Source organism: Poromitra crassiceps (assembly GCF_964638095.1).
Source record: "Poromitra crassiceps genome assembly, chromosome: 2".
NCBI classification, from domain to species: domain Eukaryota; kingdom Metazoa; phylum Chordata; class Actinopteri; order Beryciformes; family Melamphaidae; genus Poromitra; species Poromitra crassiceps.
Genome location: NC_139624.1, coordinates 50,511,356 through 50,531,856, shown reverse-complemented (window position 1 = coordinate 50,531,856; position 20,501 = coordinate 50,511,356). Strand labels below are relative to the sequence as shown.

The window sequence follows — 20,501 nt, the reverse complement described above, 5'->3', positions numbered from 1 at the left end:
TCCTCTGCTCCGGTCGACGTCAGCGGCAGCCTGCAGGAGGATGGGATGGGAGAGAGCAGCCGGTGTGCCTTGCTTCATGGCTGTAGGAAGAGATGGCGCCCCGGTGAATAAGCAGAAAAACAGAGGGAGGCAGGCAGGTGGAAGGATGCGGGAAGTCTAACTAGCTGCATCATTTAGTGCATCGGATGGAAAGAGCTGACTCTCTGGTAATGATGGAAACACTTTAGGGATATTTTTTATTTTTACATGTGATTTTAACCCGTTTGATTCCGTGGAGGGGGCGGTGTTGCGTTGTCTACCTCAGCTGTTTCTCCCTCCGGGGCGGCTCTCTGCTCATCCGACGCAGGGAGGAGAGGAGGGGAGAGGGAGGGAGAGAGAGAGGGGCGATGGCCGCGGGAGGAGGCGCAGGATGCGGGGAAACGGTGGAGCAGTGCCGGGCCGAGGTGGAACGTCTGAACCGGGAGCTGGCGGAGGCCAACCGTGAGAAGATCCGGGCGGCGGAGTGCGGGCTGGTGGTGCTGGAGGAGAACCAGACTCTGAAGCAGCAGTGTGCGGACCTAGAGGCCGAACAGGAGGCACTGAGGCTGGAGCTGGAGCAGCTGCAAGAGGTGGGATCTTTACTTACTACTGGCTGGGCAATATTCAATAAGTGTATATCGATATTGGCTATATCGATGTCGTGATATGCGCGTCTTACATTTTGCATATCATCATATGGCATATCTGAAGTGTTGTCTTTTCCTGGTTTTAAAGGCTACATTACAGTAAAGTGATGTGATGAGACAGATATTGTAAAAAAAGAAAAAAACTTACAGTTGGCCTGTATGTGTAGTGTCTATGTATGCTTTTACATTCACCCCAACTTGTCCAGTTCAATAATTGCAGTAATCACTTTCCTAGATACATTATAACAGAAGCCCATCTCTCTAAATAAGTGTCTAACCTGAATTGGACTTTTGATGTTATGCTTTCCATATAGTCTGGGGCCAAAAACCTCATTCCTTGTCATCCGGCTATGGGCGGAACACACCACCATCCGCCGGGAACCAAAGTGCAGCAAACAATTCCGCTCAATTCTTGCGTTCTGTTCAGAAAACATGGGCGACGCGAGTATCTAGCTACCCCAAAAAGCTAAAACTAGAACGACTGCAACATGGACTTATGCCTCCGCCATTAGTTAATTCTACAGTCCAAATCGCCATTTGAGGCAAATTGGAAGAAATTCCGTCAAGGCGCTCCTGAGATGTTGCATTACAGAGCTTGAAAATTGGGTGTGTGAGGTCACAGTGACCTTGAACTTTGACCACCAAAATGTCCTTGAGTCCAAGGGGACGTTTGAGGCAAATTTGATGAAATTCCATCAAGGCATTGCTGAGATATCGCATTAACAAGCTTGAAAATGGCATTCGAGAGGTCACAGTGACATTGACCTTTGACCACCAACATCTATTCAGTTCATCCTTGAGTCCAAGTCGATGTTTGAGGCAAATTTGATGAAATTCCGTCAAGGCATTCCTGAGATATCGCGTTAACAAACTTGAAAATGGTGTTCGAGAGATCACAGTGACCTTGACCTTTGACCTTTGACCACCAAAATCTAATCAGATCATCCTTGAGTCCAAGTCGATGTTTGAGGCAAATTTGATGAAATTCCGTCAAGGTATTCCTGAGATATCGCGTTAACAAGCTTGAAAATGGTGTTCGAGAGGTCCCAGTGACCTTGATCTTTGACCTTTGACCACCAAAATCTAATCAGATCATCCTTGAGTCTAAGTGGATGTTTAAGGCAAATTTGATGAAATTCCGTCAAGGCCTTCCTCAGATATCGCGTTAACGAACCTTGTACGGACGTACGTACGGACGGACAACCCGGATCCATAATGCCTCCGGCCTGGCTATCGCCGGCGGAGGCATAAAAACAAACAACTAAAAGCAAATAATGACATCGCCGTCTGACACACCGGTCAAAACGGTAAAATGGGGGAACGAAAACACTGGCACACAAAGCGGAACTACCACTGGAACATGGGGCGGGTCTTCCTGCTCTCTCTCCTTTGAGACTGGTGATGCGAGGTTACTTTCCATACAGTTCACGCTCTTGAGTCTTTGGGTCCATTAGTCCAAGGTAGGTAGGTGAGTGGGGCTTAAGCCAGTTTATTGTAATTATTTCTCATCATACAATTTGTTTTTCCCCACTCCCCCTGAAGGCATATTACCTATTATTTTCTCTCAAAAGAACTGTCCAAATTCAAAACCTCTTCTATTTCCCTCATTACCTTTTTCCAGAATATTTTTTTAATTTAGGGCAGTCCCAATTTTTTTGAGAAAAGTCCCCTATTAGACCACATCCTCTCCAGCAGAGAGTGATAGCTTTTTTGTCGTAGTTGGATATTACTAGAAAGCAGTGGCGAACCGTCAGGGCCTTCTAGGTATTCACTGAATACCCAAGAATTAAAATTAAAATTAAAATTAAAAACAATTGAAAAGAAAATAATTTCCCCCTAATAAATTATTTGTATTTGTTATTTATTTGTTTTTATTAACTGAAATAACAGTAATATTTTCGCTAAATTGTTCAGATCTTGGACTCACTTTGTTTCAGCAAATATGGGGTTAAATATTTGGACCAGCCTCCACCGGCAAATGGTATTGATTGACAGCAACCCTTCGCGAAGACCGACTCTAGCCATGACATGAGGATGACAATTTTGATGACAGGTGTCTTAACCAATCAGAATATCATTTAGTTGTGGCGTTAGCCAATCACAATTAGTTGAGTTGTGGGTGGGATATGTCGAGGGATTCGCGAATCCAAGACAACCAGGAGACGAGACGGACCGTCACGGACGACAAGGAGGGAGGAGTTTATGATGATGTGCTTGTGACATGCATGGGGTTTGATGAGGAAATGGACGCGCATCGGTACTTTTCAAAGGATTTAATCTGGAGCTGTCAAGCTATATTTTCGCCATTGCCAGGCTAGCTTGGAGGGCTTGCTTGTTGCTTTTCAAGACAATGGGTTTTGTCATCAAGTGAACGTCATTGGTAAGTTAAAACATTTTTTTTTTAATTGCTGGTGGCGCTGGGGGCTGGGGCAGCTGATGTCGGTGGGCAGGGGGAGTTTTGGACCTGTCCGCGGGTTTTAGAGTTCGTTGTGCTTGTAATTTCGGAGTCTTTCTGTGTATTGAGCTAACTGTGGTTGTGTTACTGACAGACTGTAACGCAGGCCCGGCTCCAGACCCAAGTTACAGAGGGGGCCTGCCCCTAGCTTGGGGGGCCAAGCTACCCAAGGGGGGTCCGGGGGGATTCTCCCCCGGAAGAAGATTTTGTACATTTTAAAGTAAAATTCGTCAACCTGGTGCATTTGAGAGCAAAATGAAGAGGCTAAATCTATGAATAACTACACACATCTCTAATGTGTTGTGACTTTACAAATAATTAGGCCTAAACAATTAATATTAAATGTATTTACACATTGTGCACAAATTGCATTCATTGTGACAAATTTACAATAGTTAATATCCAGCCAGAATCATTGCAAATGGATGTTCAAAGTAACAGTTAGCGATAGCATTCAGTTAATCAATGCCTAATGACAGCCAGATTCCGTTTTAAACTTTAAAACAGAAAAACAAAAAAACATTTTTTTTATTTTTTTGTTGAATGGGGGGGCCCGGCCCGGTCAGGCCCGCCCCTAACGCCGGGCCTGCTGTAACGGAATGTGCACAGAGACCTCAGCTCAGACTTGCATGTACAGTAGGCTATATATTGTGTGTGTGTGTGTGTGTGTGTGTGTGTGTGTTTGGGGGGGGTTACCGCATAGAAGGCCCGGTTCAGATAGGCACGGTTCGCCACTGCTAGAAAGTAACATGTTCTCAGCTGTATATCCACATTACTGATGATTATTTATCAAATCTCATTGTGTACAACTGTGTTACAACTGAACATTTATAGTGGAGCAGGTTAAAGAAAATCATTCACATCTGAAAAGAAGCGCCAACATTGGCACAGATACTCCTTGGGGATTGTAGCCACGCAAAAATCTAGATTTTTCCAAGATGGCCACCTTTTCCATTCCAGCCCAGAAATACTATTTGGGGGCAACCAGGGGTATGTGTACCCCTAGGGCAGGGGTGTCAAACGGGTTTGTCCCCCGGGCCTTGAATTTGAAACATGTGCCCTAGGGATACTTCAGCAGCTTGCTTTCTTACTTCAGCAGCAGCTTTCAGTACATGGAAAGATTGGGAATTACAATTTATTTCCAAAATGATCAAAATAATATTCCATGTAATTTCATAAGCTCATTGCTAAAATGGTACGTGCGCACCGCACTAGTTCCTCCCCAGCAGGTGTCAACTGTTACACTACTCTGTGAAGAGGTCACGTTCACGGATGTCAAAACTGCACACCGTCCAACTAGCTAGCAAACATGGATAAATGGCTCAAACATCCAGTTGCTGTCACTCGGGATTCACGTTACTGGAGCCCGGTGACAAAAAAACAACAAGGCCGAGCCCAAACACCGGCAGTTCAGTGACAAATATATTTTGTATGGATTTACTTGTACGTCCCGCTGATCCACCGCAGCCACAGTGTTTTCTTTGTGGCGCAAAGAACAGGCATGAGGGATTGGGTACTATTGGCATGGCAGCTCAAAACAGCTCAAGGGGTACATTATGTATATTATATGACAAAAAAAGGTGCAGAATGACTTCTAAAGTGCTATAGATAAACATACTCACTTCGACAGTGCCATGGCAGTCTTGACGCCAGACCCATGAGAGTTCTTACGCTGATACACTACGTTACTGCATGCTGCAGAGCTCTCTCTGGGTCTGATACACTACGTTACTGCATGCTGCAGAGCTCTCTCTGGGACTGATACACTACGTTATTGCATGCTGCAGAGCTCTCTCTGGGTCTGATACACTACGTAACTGCATGTTGCAGAGCTCTCTCTGGGTCTGATACACTACGTTACTGCATGCTGCAGAGCTCTCTCTGGGTCTGATACACTACGTTACTGCATGCTGCAGAGCTCTCTCTGGGACTGATACACTACGTTATTGCATGCTGCAGAGCTCTCTCTGGGTCTGATACACTACGTAACTGCATGCTGCAGAGCTCTCTCTGGGTCTGATACACTACGTTACTGCATGCTGCAGAGCTCTCTCTGGGTCTGGGACACTTTCCCTCCCTGGTTATGGGAGGGAACCGTTCACTTGGCCAGTCATATGCCAGTGATGGCCTCAGTCCTCTCCAATCAGTAACGACTTTGCGATCAGACAACACGGGAGGCGCAGCTCATTTTTCGAATCGCTCTCTCATCGGTGTTACGACCTGTCACTCATTCAATTTCAACCTGCCTTCAAAACCAGCAGTGGCTGTTAACTGGCACAGACTCACTTATGTAGTATGCGGAGCGCAGCGATTCAACGTAATATTTGAGTCTGGGGAGAGACTAGTGCCATGGTGGCTTCAAAACAAATGTTTGTTATTATAGGGGGGTGTTTGGGCTTCGGTGTTGCTATAATTGACTAAGCCCTTCAACTGAGAAGTAAAGGTAAAGTTGTTGACAGCATCATACAGGCTCTCTGGCTTAGTGGCCCCCCTGAGCACTTGGGCCCCTGCGCCTGTGCCCCGTTGGCCCATTCAGGAATCCATCTATGCAGGCTGATATACATATTACATGGGGGAAGAGGGGGAAAGTACTCAAGTACAAGTACTTGAGTAGTTTTTTCAGGATTTGTACTTTTTAAGTATTTCTTTATAATTCTATACTCTTACTCTTACTTGAGTAATTTTAATAACTACTAGTACCCGTGGGAGTTAGACCGCCCCTGGGAGTTAGACCCCCCCCAGCAGCACTCAGGCAGTAGGCACACCGTTTATTCTGGGGATCAAACAACAAGCAACCTTTCAACTGCCGTCATTTAAAGCACATTTAGCCTCAATTTATGGCACAGTTTCTGACGATCATGTTCATGTATGCCCACACAGTAGTCCATTTCTCCTTTTGGCCTCTGGAGGTGATTTACTTCTGCTCAGTTCAATAATCAATCTCAGCTAATGAACTGTGCCGGGTTGACTTGTGATCAACTCATTCTTCTCGATCGATATGCGTCAGAGAGCAGCATTTTCCTGCATGTATGGTCATGTAAATGTCATTTTCCTGCATATGGTCATGTATAGCGACATTCATTTTCCAGTTTGTTAGCTGTAATGCAGACAGGCGTTGAGTCAGAAGCTGACTGCGCATTTGCATGCTGAAGGTCAGTGTTTGTGTGTGTGTGTGTGTGTGTGTGTGTGTGTGTGTGTGTGTGTGCGTGCATGCGTGCGTGTGAGGAGCTATGATATTGGTTGAGGGACATGAGGAAGCTGTCAGCAGTCCAAATTAATAAACCCCGTATCTCCCTGCCTCCTGCCTTCCTAACCCCGTATCTCCCTGCCTCCTGTCTTCCTAACCCCGTATCTCCCTGCCTCCTGTCTTCCTAACCCCGTATCTCCCTGCCTCCTGTCTTCCTAACCCCGTATCTCCCTGCCTCCTGTCTTCCTAACCCTGTATCTCCCTGCCTCCTGTCTTCCTAACCCCGTATCTCCCTGCCTCCTGTCTTCCTAACCCCGTATCTCCCTGCCTCCTGTCTTCCTAACCCCGTATCTCCCTGCCTCCTGTCTTCCTAACCCCGTATCTCCCTGCCTCCTGCCTTCCTATCTCCCTGCCTCCTGTCTTCCTAACCCCGTATCTCCCTGCCTCCTGTCTTCCTAACCCCGTATCTCCCTGCCTCCTGTCTTCCTAACCCCGTATCTCCCTGCCTCCTGCCTTCCTAACCCCGTATCTCCCTGCCCTCCTGCCTTCCTAACCCCATATCTCCCTGCCTCCTGCCTTCCTAACCCTGTATCTCCCTGCCTCCTGTCTTCCTAACCCCGTATCTCCCTGCCTCCCGCCTTCCTAACCCCGTATCTCCCTGCCTCCCGCCTTCCTAACCCCGTATCTCCCTGCCTCCCGCCTTCCTAACCCCGTATCTCCCTGCCTCCTGCCTTCCTAACCCCGTATCTCCCTGCCTCCTGTCTTCCTAACCCCGTATCTCCCTGCCTCCTGCCTTCCTATCTCCCTGCCTCCTGTCTTCCTAACCCCGTATCTCCCTGCCTCCTGCCTTCCTAACCCCGTATCTCCCTGCCTCCTGTCTTCCTAACCCCGTATCTCCCTGCCTCCTGTCTTCCTAACCCCGTATCTCCCTGCCTCCTGTCTTCCTAACCCTGTATCTCCCTGCCTCCTGTCTTCCTAACCCCGTATCTCCCTGCCTCCTGTCTTCCTAACCCCGTATCTCCCTGCCTCCTGTCTTCCTAACCCCGTATCTCCCTGCCTCCTGTCTTCCTAACCCCGTATCTCCCTGCCTCCTGTCTTCCTAACCCTGTATCTCCCTGCCTCCTGTCTTCCTAACCCCGTATCTCCCTGCCTCCTGTCTTCCTAACCCCGTATCTCCCTGCCTCCTGTCTTCCTAACCCCGTATCTCCCTGCCTCCTGTCTTCCTAACCCCGTATCTCCCTGCCTCCTGCCTTCCTAACCCCGTATCTCCCTGCCTCCTGTCTTCCTAACCCCGTATCTCCCTGCCTCCTGCCTTCCTAACCCCGTATCTCCCTGCCTCCTGTCTTCCTAACCCCGTATCTCCCTGCCTCCTGCCTTCCTAACCCCGTATCTCCCTGCCTCCTGCCTTCCTAACCCCGTATCTCCCTGCCCTCCTGCCTTCCTAACCCCGTATCTCCCTGCCTCCTGCCTTCCTAACCCTGTATCTCCCTGCCTCCTGTCTTCCTAACCCCGTATCTCCCTGCCTCCCGCCTTCCTAACCCCGTATCTCCCTGCCTCCCGCCTTCCTAACCCCGTATCTCCCTGCCTCCCGCCTTCCTAACCCCGTATCTCCCTGCCTCCTGCCTTCCTAACCCCGTATCTCCCTGCCTCCTGTCTTCCTAACCCCGTATCTCCCTGCCTCCTGCCTTCCTATCTCCCTGCCTCCTGTCTTCCTAACCCCGTATCTCCCTGCCTCCTGCCTTCCTAACCCCGTATCTCCCTGCCTCCTGTCTTCCTAACCCCGTATCTCCCTGCCTCCTGCCTTCCTAACCCTGTATCTCCCTGCCTCCTGTCTTCCTAACCCCGTATCTCCCTGCCTCCTGCCTTCCTAACCCCATATCTCCCTGCCTCCTGTCTTCCTAACCCCGTATCTCCCTGCCTCCTGCCTTCCTAACCCCGTATCTCCCTGCCCTCCTGCCTTCCTAACCCCATATCTCCCTGCCTCCTGCCTTCCTAACCCTGTATCTCCCTGCCTCCTGTCTTCCTAACCCTGTATCTCCCTGCCTCCCGCCTTCCTAACCCCGTATCTCCCTGCCTCCCGCCTTCCTAACCCCGTATCTCCCTGCCTCCCGCCTTCCTAACCCTGTATCTCCCTGCCTCCCGCCTTCCTAACCCCGTATCTCCCTGCCTCCCGCCTTCCTAACCTCCTATCTCCCTGCCTCCCGCCTTCCTAACCCTGTATCTCCCTGCCTCCCGCCTTCCTAACCCCGTATCTCCCTGCCTCCCGCCTTCCTAACCCCGTATCTCCCTGCCTCCCGCCTTCCTAACCCCGTATCTCCCTGCCTCCCGCCTTCCTAACCCCGTATCTCCCTGCCTCCTGTCTTCCTAACTAGAGCCCGACCGATATGGGATTTTTGAAACCGATACCGATACCGATTTTAGGGAATAAAAAATTACCGATACCGATAATATCGGCCGATATTTTTATTTTATTTTATTTTTGTTTTTATCATCAAATGTTTATCCCCCATTAGTGCTAATCCCCCATTAGTGCTAATTTTTTATTTATTTATCCTGGTTGCTGCTCCACCCTCTGCCGATCTGGGGAGAGCCGAAAACTGGCTCCATGCTTCCACATGGGCAGTTAGCCAGCCGCTTCTTTTCACCTGACAGGGGAAGCTTCACCGGTAGGACATAGCACGTGGGAGGATCACGATATTCCAACGAGTTCCCCTCCCTCCGAACAGGTGCCCTTAACGACCAGAGGAGGCACCACATCAGCAACCCTCAAATATCAAACACTTGACAAAGATATGATTGAGTTGACATGAATTGAAATATGTGATGTAGGCAGGATATTTTACAGCTTATTAATAAACTCAATGCAATGAAACAGTAAACTTAACTGGGAATTTAATAATTATAAATAACTAGAAATACAAAAACACAATAGAACAAATAGTTAAGAAAAAATATCAAATATACACAACATGCTGTCCATGCTGTCTATAACTTATATATATACGGTATATATTAAAAAAAAAAAAAAATATCGGCCGATATTTTTATTTTTTTTACCGATACCGATATATCGATAATCGCCAATATCGGCGGGCCGATAATATCGGTCGGGCTCTATTCCTAACCCCATATCTCCCTGCCTCCCGCCTTCCTAACCCCGTATCTCCCTGCCCTCCTGCCTTCCTAACCCCATATCTCCATGCCTCCTGCCTTCCTAACCCCGTATCTCCCTGCCTCCTGCCTTCCTAACCCCGTATCTCCCTGCCTCCTGTCTTCCTAACCCCGTATCTCCCTGCCTCCTGTCTTCCTAACCCCATATCTCCCTGCCTCCTGCCTTCCTAACCCCGTATCTCCCTGCCTCCTGCCTTCCTAACCCCCTATCTCCCTGCCTCCTGCCTTCCTAACCCCCTATCTCCCTGCCTCCCGCCTTCCTAACCCCCTATCTCCCTGCCTCCTGTCTTCCTAACCCCGTATCTCCCTGCCCTCCTGCCTTCCTAACCCCATATCTCCCTGCCTCCTGCCTTCCTAACCCCATATCTCCCTGCCTCCTGCCTTCCTAACCCCGTATCTCCCTGCGTCCTGCCTTCCTAACCCCGTATCTCCCTGCCTCCTCCGTGGCAAGATGCCTCTCTTCTTGAGGCGGGAGGGTATCTGCTCGGGCTACAATAGAGAGAACCCCCCCCGTAGGGGATTCTTCAGGAGTCAATACATTGGTGGTGGACTGGGGAGGTGGGTGGGGTGAAACGCGGCTTCCAGAGAAGGAGTTAGATCAGTTCAAGTGCAGCGGCTGTGCGCCCAGCGTGGCTATAAATACTGCCGCGTCATGGCCTCGGCACTGACGACATTAACGCCGTCACCTAGGCAAGTGCGTCACGCGAACGTCACGCTGGGATTACTGCACTGACGACATTAACGGCGTCACCTAGGCAAGTGCGTCACGCGAACGTCACGCTGGGATTACTGCACTTGTCGTCACGCTAGGATTACATGTGATGATGAGGTCGCTATGTCACTAGATTACGTGTGGCGTGAGGCAGCGTGTCTGGTCTTCATCTTGAAACTAGGTCGAGACCATCATTTCAATCATGAGAGACCAGAGGGTAAGGTTAATCAGCAAGCTTTATTAAAGTATGGCATGGCGATGAGATTCATGGCCTGAAGCGGTATGGCATTAATTCTGATGGCGTGGCAGCATGGCAACTGATTCTTTGGCGTAGTGACTCCGTGGCAAGATGCCTCTCTTCTTGAGGCGGGAGGGCATCTGCTCGGGCTAGAATAGAGAACCCCCCAAAAGAGAGAAACCCGAAAGGCCAACCGGTCTGCTCGCCTCGCGATACAGCGGGCGCTGGGCGGAAGGCGACGTTTGTCGCCGACCGGTTGGCTCGGCAGCACGGCGACTTACGGAAACCATCGACCGGGCGAGGCCGCTGCGATACGCGGGCCCGGGCTGATCGACCAATCCGGCATAATTCGGCGTTGGCATGATTCGGCGTTGAACCCCCCCCTGCCTTCCTAACCCCGTATCTCCCTGCCTCCTGTCTTCCTAACCGTGTATCTCCCTGCCTCCTGTCTTCCTAACCCCGTATCTCCCTGCCCTCCTGCCTTCCTAACCCCATATCTCCCTGCCTCCTGCCTTCCTAGCCCCGTATCTCCCTGCGTCCTGCCTTCCTAACCCCGTATCTCCCTGCCTCCTGTCTTCCTAACCCTGTATCTCCCTGCCTCCTGCCTTCCTAACCCCGTATCTCCCTGCCTCCTGCCTTCCTAACCCCGTATCTCCCTGCCTCCTGTCTTCCTAACCCTGTATCTCCCTGCCTCCTGCCTTCCTAACCCCGTATCTCCCTGCCTCCTGCCTTCCTAACCCCATATCTCCCTGCCTCCTGCCGTCCTAACCCCGTATCTCCCTGCCTCCTCCCTTCCTAACCCCGTATCTCCCTGCCTCCTGTCTTCCTAACCCCGTATCTCCCTGCCTCCTGCCTTCCTAACCCCGTATCTCCCTGCCTTCTGCCTTCCTAACCTCCGTATCTCCCTGCCTCCTGCTTTCCTAACCCCGTATCTCCCTGCCTCCTGCCGTCCTAACCCCGTATCTCCCTGCCTCCTGCCTTCCTAACCCCATATCTCCCTGCCTCCTGCCTTCCTAACCCCGTATCTCCCTGCCTCCTGCCTTCCTAACCGCGTATCAGCCTGCCTCCTGCCTTCCTAACCCCGTATCTCCCTGCCTCCTGCCGTCCTAACCCCGTATCTCCCTGCCTCCTGCCTTCCTAACCCCATATCTCCCTGCCTCCTGCCTTCCTAACCCCGTATCTCCCTGCCTCCTGCCTTCCTAACCGCGTATCAGCCTGCCTCCTGCCTTCCTAACCCCGTATCTCCCTGCCTCCTGCCTTCCTAACCCCGTATCAGCCTGCCTCCTGCCTTCCTAACCCCATATCTCCCTGCCTCCTGCCTTCCTAACCTCCGTATCTCCCTGCCTCCTGCTTTCCTAACCCTGTATCTCCCTGCCTCCTGCCGTCCTAATCCCGTATCTCCCTGCCTCCTGCCTTCCTAACCCCGTATCTCCCTGCCTCCTGTCTTCCTAACCCCGTATCTCCCTGCCTCCTGCCTTCCTAACCCCGTATCTCCCTGCCTCCTGTCTTCCTAACCCCGTATTTCCCTGCCTCCTGTCTTCCTAACCCCCGTATCTCCCTGCCTCCTGCCTTCCTAACCCTGTATCTCCCTGCCTCCTGCCTTCCTAACCCCGTATCTCCCTGCCTCCTGCCTTCCTAACCCCGTATCTCCCTGCCTCCTGCCTTCCTAACCCCGTATCTCCCTGCCTCCTGCCTTCCTAACCTCCGTATCTCCCTGCCTCCTGCCTTCCTAACCCCGTATCTCCCTGCCTCCTGCCTTCCTAACCCCGTATCTCCCTGCCTCCTGCCTTCCTAACCCCGTATCTCCCTGCCTCCTGCCTTCCTAACCCCATATCTCCCTGCCTTCCTAACCTCCGTATCTCCCTGCCTCCTGCCTTCCTAACCCCGTATCTCCCTGCCTCCTGCCTTCCTAACCCCGTATCTCCCTGCCTCCTGCCTTCCTAACCCCGTATCTCCCTGCCTCCTGCCTTCCTAACCCCGTATCTCCCTGCCTCCTGTCTTCCTAACCCTGTATCTCCCTGCCTCCTCTCTTCCTAACCCCGTATCTCCCTGCCTCCTGTCTTCCTAACCCCGTATCTCCCTGCCTCCTGCCTTCCTAACCCCGTATCTCCCTGCCTCGTGTCTTTCTAACCCCGTATCTCCCTGCCTCCTGCCTTCCTAACCCCGTATCTCCCTGCCTCCTGCCTACCTAACCCCCTATCTCCCTGCCTACTGTCTTCCTAACCCCGTATCTCCCTGCCTCCTGTCTTCCTAACCCCGTATCTCCCTGCCTCCTGCCTTCCTAACCCTGCATCTCCCTGCCTCCTTCCTTCCTAACCCCCTATGTCCCTGCCTCCTGTCTTCCTAACCCCGTATCTCCCTGCCTCCTGTCTTCCTAACCCGTATCTCCCTGCCTCCTGCCTTCTTAACCCTGTATCTCCCTGCCTCCTGTCTTCCTAACCCCGTATCTTTGTATTCGTTATTTTGGCATCACAATTTTTTTAGGGCACAAGGCCACATGCCAGGGCACAAAGGCCATTGCTCTATTGACATAATGAAGAGTGATTCTTCTGAAATGTGTGTTAAAATGAGCCAGTGACACATCCTTTGCATAGGGCAGGCTACACTGAGATCACTGACGCTTTTAAAGCAACTGACCGTAGCAGGATGGTAGCAGGGCACTGTCAGGGTGGCCTTTATCTCGTTATCTCAGTTGTTCCCCTCCACATTTGATCTGCTCCATTAAATTGTATGTACGTGACACAGGCGTTATTGTAAACAACATTGTGATTCGTTCTATGTAGAAGAGACAGTCTGGCTTGAGAGACTAACAGGAAGTTTAAACACAATCTGGTGAGTCAACCAGGTGAGTTAATAAATATGACGTGTTAAAAGTACAGTAGTAGGCTATTTCTAACCCTTATTTAAACAAGTTGACGAAGGAGGACATTTATTTACACACACACACACACACACACACACACACACACACACACAGTCGACTCGTGACTGAGATGTTTGCTGTCTTGCATTAAATACAAAATCTCATTTTCAGAAAGTGTGAAGCTCTTTATTCTTTACTCACTTCACTTCTCTCCTTCCTAAACCCGTATCTCCCTGCCTCCCGTCTTCCTAAACCCGTATCTCCCTGCCTCCTGCCTTCCTAACCCCGTATCTCCCTGCCTCCTGCCTTCCTAACCCCGTATCTCCCTGCCTCCTGCCTTCCTAACCCCGTATCTCCCTGTCTCCTGCCTTCCTAACCCCGTATCTTCCTGCCTCCTGCCTTCCTAACCCCGTATCTCCCTGCCTCCTGTCTTCCTAACCCCGTATCTCCCTGCCTCCTGCCTTCCTAACCCCGTATCTCCCTGCCTCCTGCCTTCCTAAGCCCGTATCTCCCTGCCTCCTGCCTTCCTAACCTCCGTATCTCCCTGCCTCCTGCTTTCCTAACCCCGTATCTCCCTGCCTCCTGCCGTCCTAATCCTGTATCTCCCTGCCTCCTGTCTTCCTAACCCCGTATCTCCCTGCCTCCTGCCTTCCTAACCCCGTATCTCCCTGCCTCCTGCCTTCCTAACCCCATATCTCCCTGCCTCCTGCCTTCCTAACCCCGTATCTCCCTGCCTCCTGCCTTCCTAACCCTGTATCAGCCTGCCTCCTGCCTTCCTAACCCCATATCTCCCTGCCTCCTGCCTTCCTAACCCGTATCTCCCTGCCTCCTGCCTTCCCAACCCCGTATCTCCCTGCCTCCTGCTTTCCTAACCCCGTATCTCCCTGCCTCCTGCTTTCCTAACCCCGTATCTCCCTGCCTCCTGCCGTCCTAATCCCGTATCTCCCTGCCTCCTGCTTTCCTCCTAACCCCGTATCTCCCTGCCTCCTGCTTTCCTAACCCCGTATCTCCCTGCCCCTGCTTTCCTAACCCCGTATCTCCCTGCCTCCTGCTTTCCTAACCCCGTATCTCCCTGCCCCTGCTTTCGTAACCCCGTATCTCCCTGCCTCCTGCCTTCCTAACCCCGTATCTCCCTGCCTCGTGTCTTTCTAACCCCGTAACTCCCTGCCTCGTGTCTTTCTAACCCCGTATCTCCCTGCCTCCTGCCTTCCTAACCCCGTATCTCCCTGCCCCTGCTTTCCTAACCCCGTATCTCCCTGCCTCCTGCCTTCCTCATGTACAGTACAGTACAGGAGGAAGAGGGGGCGGGGGGAGAGGGCAGTACAATACAGTACAGGAGGAAGAGGGGGTGGGGGGAGAGGGCAGTACAATACAGTACATGAGGAAGAGGGGGTGGGGGGAGAGGGCAGTACAGTACAGTACATGAGGAAGAGGGGGTGGGGGGTGAGGGCAGTACAGTACAGTACAGGAGGAAGAAGAGGGGGCGGGGGGTGAGGGCAGTACAGGAGGAAGAGGGGGGGGGGGGTTTGTAGTGGTGTGTGACGAGTGGAGCGCTGATGAAAAATGCAGTGTGTGCATTAGCGCTGCTGTCAAGGCTAAAAACAGAACGTTGCAATGGGACCGCCCCCCAGGGATGCTCTGTTACTCCGCCGCCACGTCACACGCCCGCCGGCAGCCAATGGGACGCCTCCCTCCCCGAGTTGTTGTCACCGGACACTGGCTCCTCGTCAGCTCTCTGTCTCGCTCGCCGAGGTTTAGGATGTAGTGGGGCCTGAGCGACCTGCGGGTTATACATCCTATCCCGCTGTCGATATTCGAGAGGAAAACTCATGATGGCTGCATTAAAAGATGTCAGAGTCCTTGGAACGTATCCCTCAGTTTTTGCTGCCAAAGATTATTTTTGGCAAAAAACTACACTGAAGGCTATTTGACAACTCCGTATTAATTAGGACGTTTTCTGACTGGGAACGATTGCTTTTGTTCCGTGCCCGAGTACAATTGCCCCCTCTCCCACGCTGGTCAGCTTTCACATTACAAATTTGTTGCGTGCCCGGGAATACTTACGTATCGACAAACTCCCATACAACTCCCATAAAATAGGTGGCGATATGCACCTAATTGACTTGCGATCCACCAATAAACACAACAAAGAAGAAGAGTAGGCTAACAGGTAGGGTTGGGCCGTTTCCGGTTTATCGGTCCAGTTCGGTGTACGAGCTTAAACCGGGTTGATTTTATGAACCGACATTTGTCATTACGGGTGCGTTCGGAAATTGCACTCCGCCCATAGCGCACACTGGACCGTTCATAAATTGGGGCCGCCATTGTAATGTACCACACCTTTGCGCTCTCATTTCAGTGTAGAGCGTCAGAGTAGATTTACGAACGCACCCCATGTCTGCCGTTCAGCTGGGCTCTGGTCAGCAGCACACAACGTTCACACCGATCAAACGAACCGGACCTGGGATCAGTTTGGGGACAAGGGTGCTCAGAAACGGTCCCGGGTCCCCACTGAAAAACCACTCTTAAATCAACGCTGAAGTCAGGGGGTCCAGGTAGTGTAGATCAGGGGTTCCCAACCTTTTCTACTGGTGTAGATTACCCTGCCCACCAATACGAAGGTCGCAGGCTCGAGCCCCCATTTTACCTCCGGCTTGGTCAAGTGCCAATACAGGCACGCAGCACAATTGTCCATGTCTGCGGGTGGGAAGCCAGATTAAGAGCATGTGTCCTCGTCACTAGAGCACTAGGCACTAGAGCCTCCTCTGGTAGGTCAGGGCGCCCGTTCAGGGGAGGGGAACCGTGGGGAATAGCGTGATCCTCCCACACGCCACGTACTGTCGCTGTAAAACAAAAGAAACAAAAATCAACACTGAAGTCCACTCTCAATATGATAATGTAATGCAGCAGTGAGGTAACACTGGAATAAGAGGATAGAGACACTGCGGAACGTGTCATCATTCAGAAACCACGCCCAACACGGGGGAAATCACATGACCAACTATTGTGCCAACTTCTAGCAAAACAAACCGTGGCTAACCAGGTGAACAAAGGAACTCTCGTCAGATACAGATAGTTTTGCAGATATCTAGGAGGAATTGGCTAGTGTCAAATAATGAGACGTTGTGTGTGTTTACTTCATTCATTTGAACTGTCTGCGAACGAGACGTGAGCTAATCATGTTTGTCTGCTGACTTTGTGCTTCCTGAAACTCCCCCCCAATCCTGGCATTCTCCTATGTCGTGTGTTGCACACAAAGATATTATACGGAAGATGAACACTCCAACTTACTTCATTGACAGCTAGATCCACATTTTTCTTCTCAACGGCTTCCTTGTTTTGCTCGGGAGTACAAAAAAACTTTAATTGGTGATTTTTGTACATTTGTTGTCTTTTTTTAGCTATGTTTAATTCAAGGAAAATGATGCTGGTGTGTGGGAGTGAATGGAGCATATCCCCAGTGATGGGCGTGGCCTATTTCATGCAGTGTCTCTATGCTGTACCCAGGTTATTGATAATGTAATGCAGCAGTGAGGTAACAGTGGAATAAGAGGATGCTGTACCCAGGTTATTGATAATGTAATGCAGCAGTGAGGTAACAGTGGAATAAGAGGATGCTGTACCCAGGTTATTGATTGGAAAGGAACTCTTTTTAGCAGGCTCAAACGAGCTCGTTTTACACTTTTGTCCCCATGGTGATGCTAACAGGACTGAACTAGAAAGTGTGTCCATGACCTTGGAAAATCATCATGTGGCTCTCGTCGTCCCTGGAGCCGCTCCAGAGAGGCTGTTGATGACATCACCGAATCGACTAAAGATAAATTAATACAGGGGCGAATCTGTGCGTGATTTCTGTGAACACAAATGACAGCCCTCGCTCTCTGAACACTTTTTCATGTTTACAAATCTGAACTGTCTGATATGTCTGTTCACATCTGTGGTGGATTTCCTCTTACAGGAATCCAATTTTGGCTCTTTTAGCAGATACGCTTCTTGGTCATTTTAGTTTGTTTTAGTTTAGTTTAGTTTTAGTTTAGTTAGTTTAGTTAGTTTAGTTTTAGTTTGATGAGAAGATGGCTGGTATTTTCATATCTTCAGTGCAGGAGTACAATGCATTTTGATGATGCTTTGCTGGCTTTCCAGGCTTGTCTCAGTATCCTGCACAGTGGTGGGGAGCTGATCACAGGGTATCAGTATTGTATCCCTTTAAAGACGTATTGGAAAAGCAATATTGGAACCTGTATGTGTCCTGACTCCAGAGTGAGGCCCTCAAGGAGATAATCTGAGAATTATTGCCTTAATTTGTATGAAAGGAACTATCACCCCTCCCTTCTCTCTCTCTCAAGTCTCATGGATCAATATAAACCCTGCAGGTGCGAGAGAGACACAGAGAGAGAGAGACACACACACACACAGAAAGAGAGAGAGAGAGGGAGAGATGGCCCAGTATCATATTTTATGTGGGAGAGCGAGACAGACAAACAGAGAGTATAACAGTGGAATGGAGCGAGAGAGACAAACGGAGAGAAAGATTCAAGATTTTTATTGTCACTCCATGGTACAAGTATCACGTGTGAAATTCTTGTGCTGTGGACTCCGTTTACAACATAGTACAAATGTAGGCATATGAGTGCAAAACCAACAAGAGACACAACAAGCAATAAGGCAGTATAGTGATAAGACAAGTCAGAGACAGTGGCATATTCACTGCACATAGGTGCACATGTCATGAGCATACTTTAGACGTGCTTAAACATTTTAAATTCTGCGTATTTGACATACAGGTGCAAATAGCATATTCCTTATTAAATATACAATTAAACAATTACCAGACACATTGGAGGTGGCAACAATCATACTTCTCCCAAAACCGGGCAAAGACAGACAAAAATGTGACTCATATAGGCCCCTCAGTCTCCTTAATGCAGACTATAAGATTTTATCTAAATTAATAGCGCTCAGGCTGGAAAACATTATTCCAAAGGTGATTCATGCGGACCAGACAGGGTTTATTAAAAACAGACATGGAGCGGATAATGTACGGAGACTACTACATATACTGGACACGGCTCAAAAGAAGGAAAAATCCATGCTGATTATATCTATGGATGCCAATAAGGCATTTGATAGGATTGAACCAAGCTTTCTTTTTAGAACACTTGAGGCTATGGACTTTGGGGAGAAATTCATTCAGTTTATCATGACACTTTTTAATGCACCAAAAGCTAATATTTTGACAAACGACGTTCTATCCAACACTTTCACCTTATCCAGAGGCTGCCGGCAAGGCTGCCCAAGCTCTCCCTTCCTTTTTGCACTTGCCATCGAACCATTAGCCATTGCTATCCGATCAAACCCCTCCATTGCTGGAATTAAATTTGGTACGAGTGAACACAAACTTTCCCTTTACGCTGACGATCTCCTGTTATATATAGCTGACCCGCCCTCATCAGTACCCCCATTAATGCAATGTCTGAAAAAGTACAGTGCGGTTTCGGGATACAAATTAAATTACTCTAAAAGCGAGGTTCTTCCCCTAAATATACACGATGGCAGTATCAAATCCCTTACTAATCCACTGAAATGGTGCACTAATGGTTTTAAATATTTGGGTATTCACATAGACAAGTCAAACAGACAGATGTTTAAAAATAATTTTACAAAAATATTAGAACAAACCAAAACGGATCTCCAAAGATGGATGGATCTCCCATTATCTCTAATTGGCAGAATCAATACTATCAAAATTAATATTCTCCCTAAGTTTATTTATTTATTTCAGTGTATCCCTCTTAAAATTCCCAAGAGTTTCTTTAAAGAACTCAATAAAGCAATGAACCCCTTTTTATGGCAAAAAAAACACCCTAGGGTTAAATTTGTGTCTTTACTGGCCCCATATTCAAAGGGCGGACTCAAACTACCAAATTTTAGAAACTACTATCTTGCTTCCCAATTCCGATCACTGTGGATTTGGCTCCATTCAGAAGCCAGCGAGGTTAGATGGGTCTCAATAGAACAACATGAGATGAAGACCACTCCTTTAAAGGTAGTCCCATTCATGGGTACAAAAAAATACTTAACTACATTTACAAAGAACCCTATAATACTAAATACATTTGATGCTTGGCGCGAATCCCACCTACTTTTAGATTTGAATGTTCTGTTTCTCAGGAAGACTCCTCTAATGGATAATCCCACTCTATCAAACCACATTGCTGATGCAACATTACGAAAGTGGACAGACCAAAATATCCGAACAGTTGATGATTTATATATCAATGATACATATGCTAATTTCCAACAACTAACTGAAAATTTCAAACTTCCTGCACACAACTTTTTTAAGTACTTACAGATCAGACAATGGATTAAAGAAAAATCTAGAAACAATTTCCCAGATATCCCGAAAGAATCTCCATTTGAGACATATATATGTGATAGATTATGTAAAACCACGAGGGGTCTAACGTCCATTATATATGGTATAATTAATAACAAACTACCTGACTATGATAAAACATCCACAAAAGGAAAATGGGAAATAGATCTAGATTGTACTTAATGATGAGGTAGAGTGGGGCTTTTTATTGGAGCAGGCTCAGATTCTATTAATTTCCACAAAACACAGGCAAATTCAATTTAATATACTCCATAGGACATATTACACACCCTACAGATTACACAAAATGGATAGCAATATTTCCCCCATGTGCCCGAGATGTAAAGTTACAGAAGGAGACCTCCTACACATGCTTTGGAGCTGCCCCGTGATTGAAGAGTTTTGGAAGTACGTTATTACATTAACTTCAGAGATAGTAGGCTCTCAAATTGGACAGGACCCAAAATTATGGATATTGGGGGACATGAGCTCTGCTGAAGTGAACCAGTACAATAAATACTTTATCCTACTTGCTAGTACTGCAGTTAAAAAATGCATACTGATCAACTGGAAATCACAAGTATCTCCATCACAGAGACACTGGATTAACGAGCTCGTGTCTTACTGTACTCCAGAGAAGATATTGTATAATGTAAGAAAGAAACCTGCAACATTCCAGAAAATTTGGGGGCCCTTTATCGATATGCTACCGTCTCTAAGAACAGGTGACCATAGCTAATTAGCATCTCTACCTGGACCAAACCTAATTTTAATGAATGCTAGAAATTGTTTGTATGTACGTATGTATGTATGTATGTGTGTATGTATGTA

General features: G+C 48.9%; 1 protein-coding gene across 1 annotated transcript in view; it reads left to right on the top strand.

The window, feature by feature from the left end:
- Positions 1 to 386: 386 nt before the first annotated feature.
- Positions 387 to 20,501, top strand: part of LOC310790454 (protein bicaudal D homolog 1-like) — a gene marked incomplete at both ends in the record, with an annotated part of 131,477 nt that continues 111,362 nt past the window's right edge. The window contains one exon of the mRNA XM_083652144.1: positions 387 to 608. Within this exon, the coding sequence (XP_083508270.1) occupies positions 387 to 608 (222 nt within the window). The remainder of the gene's footprint in view (positions 609 to 20,501) is intronic.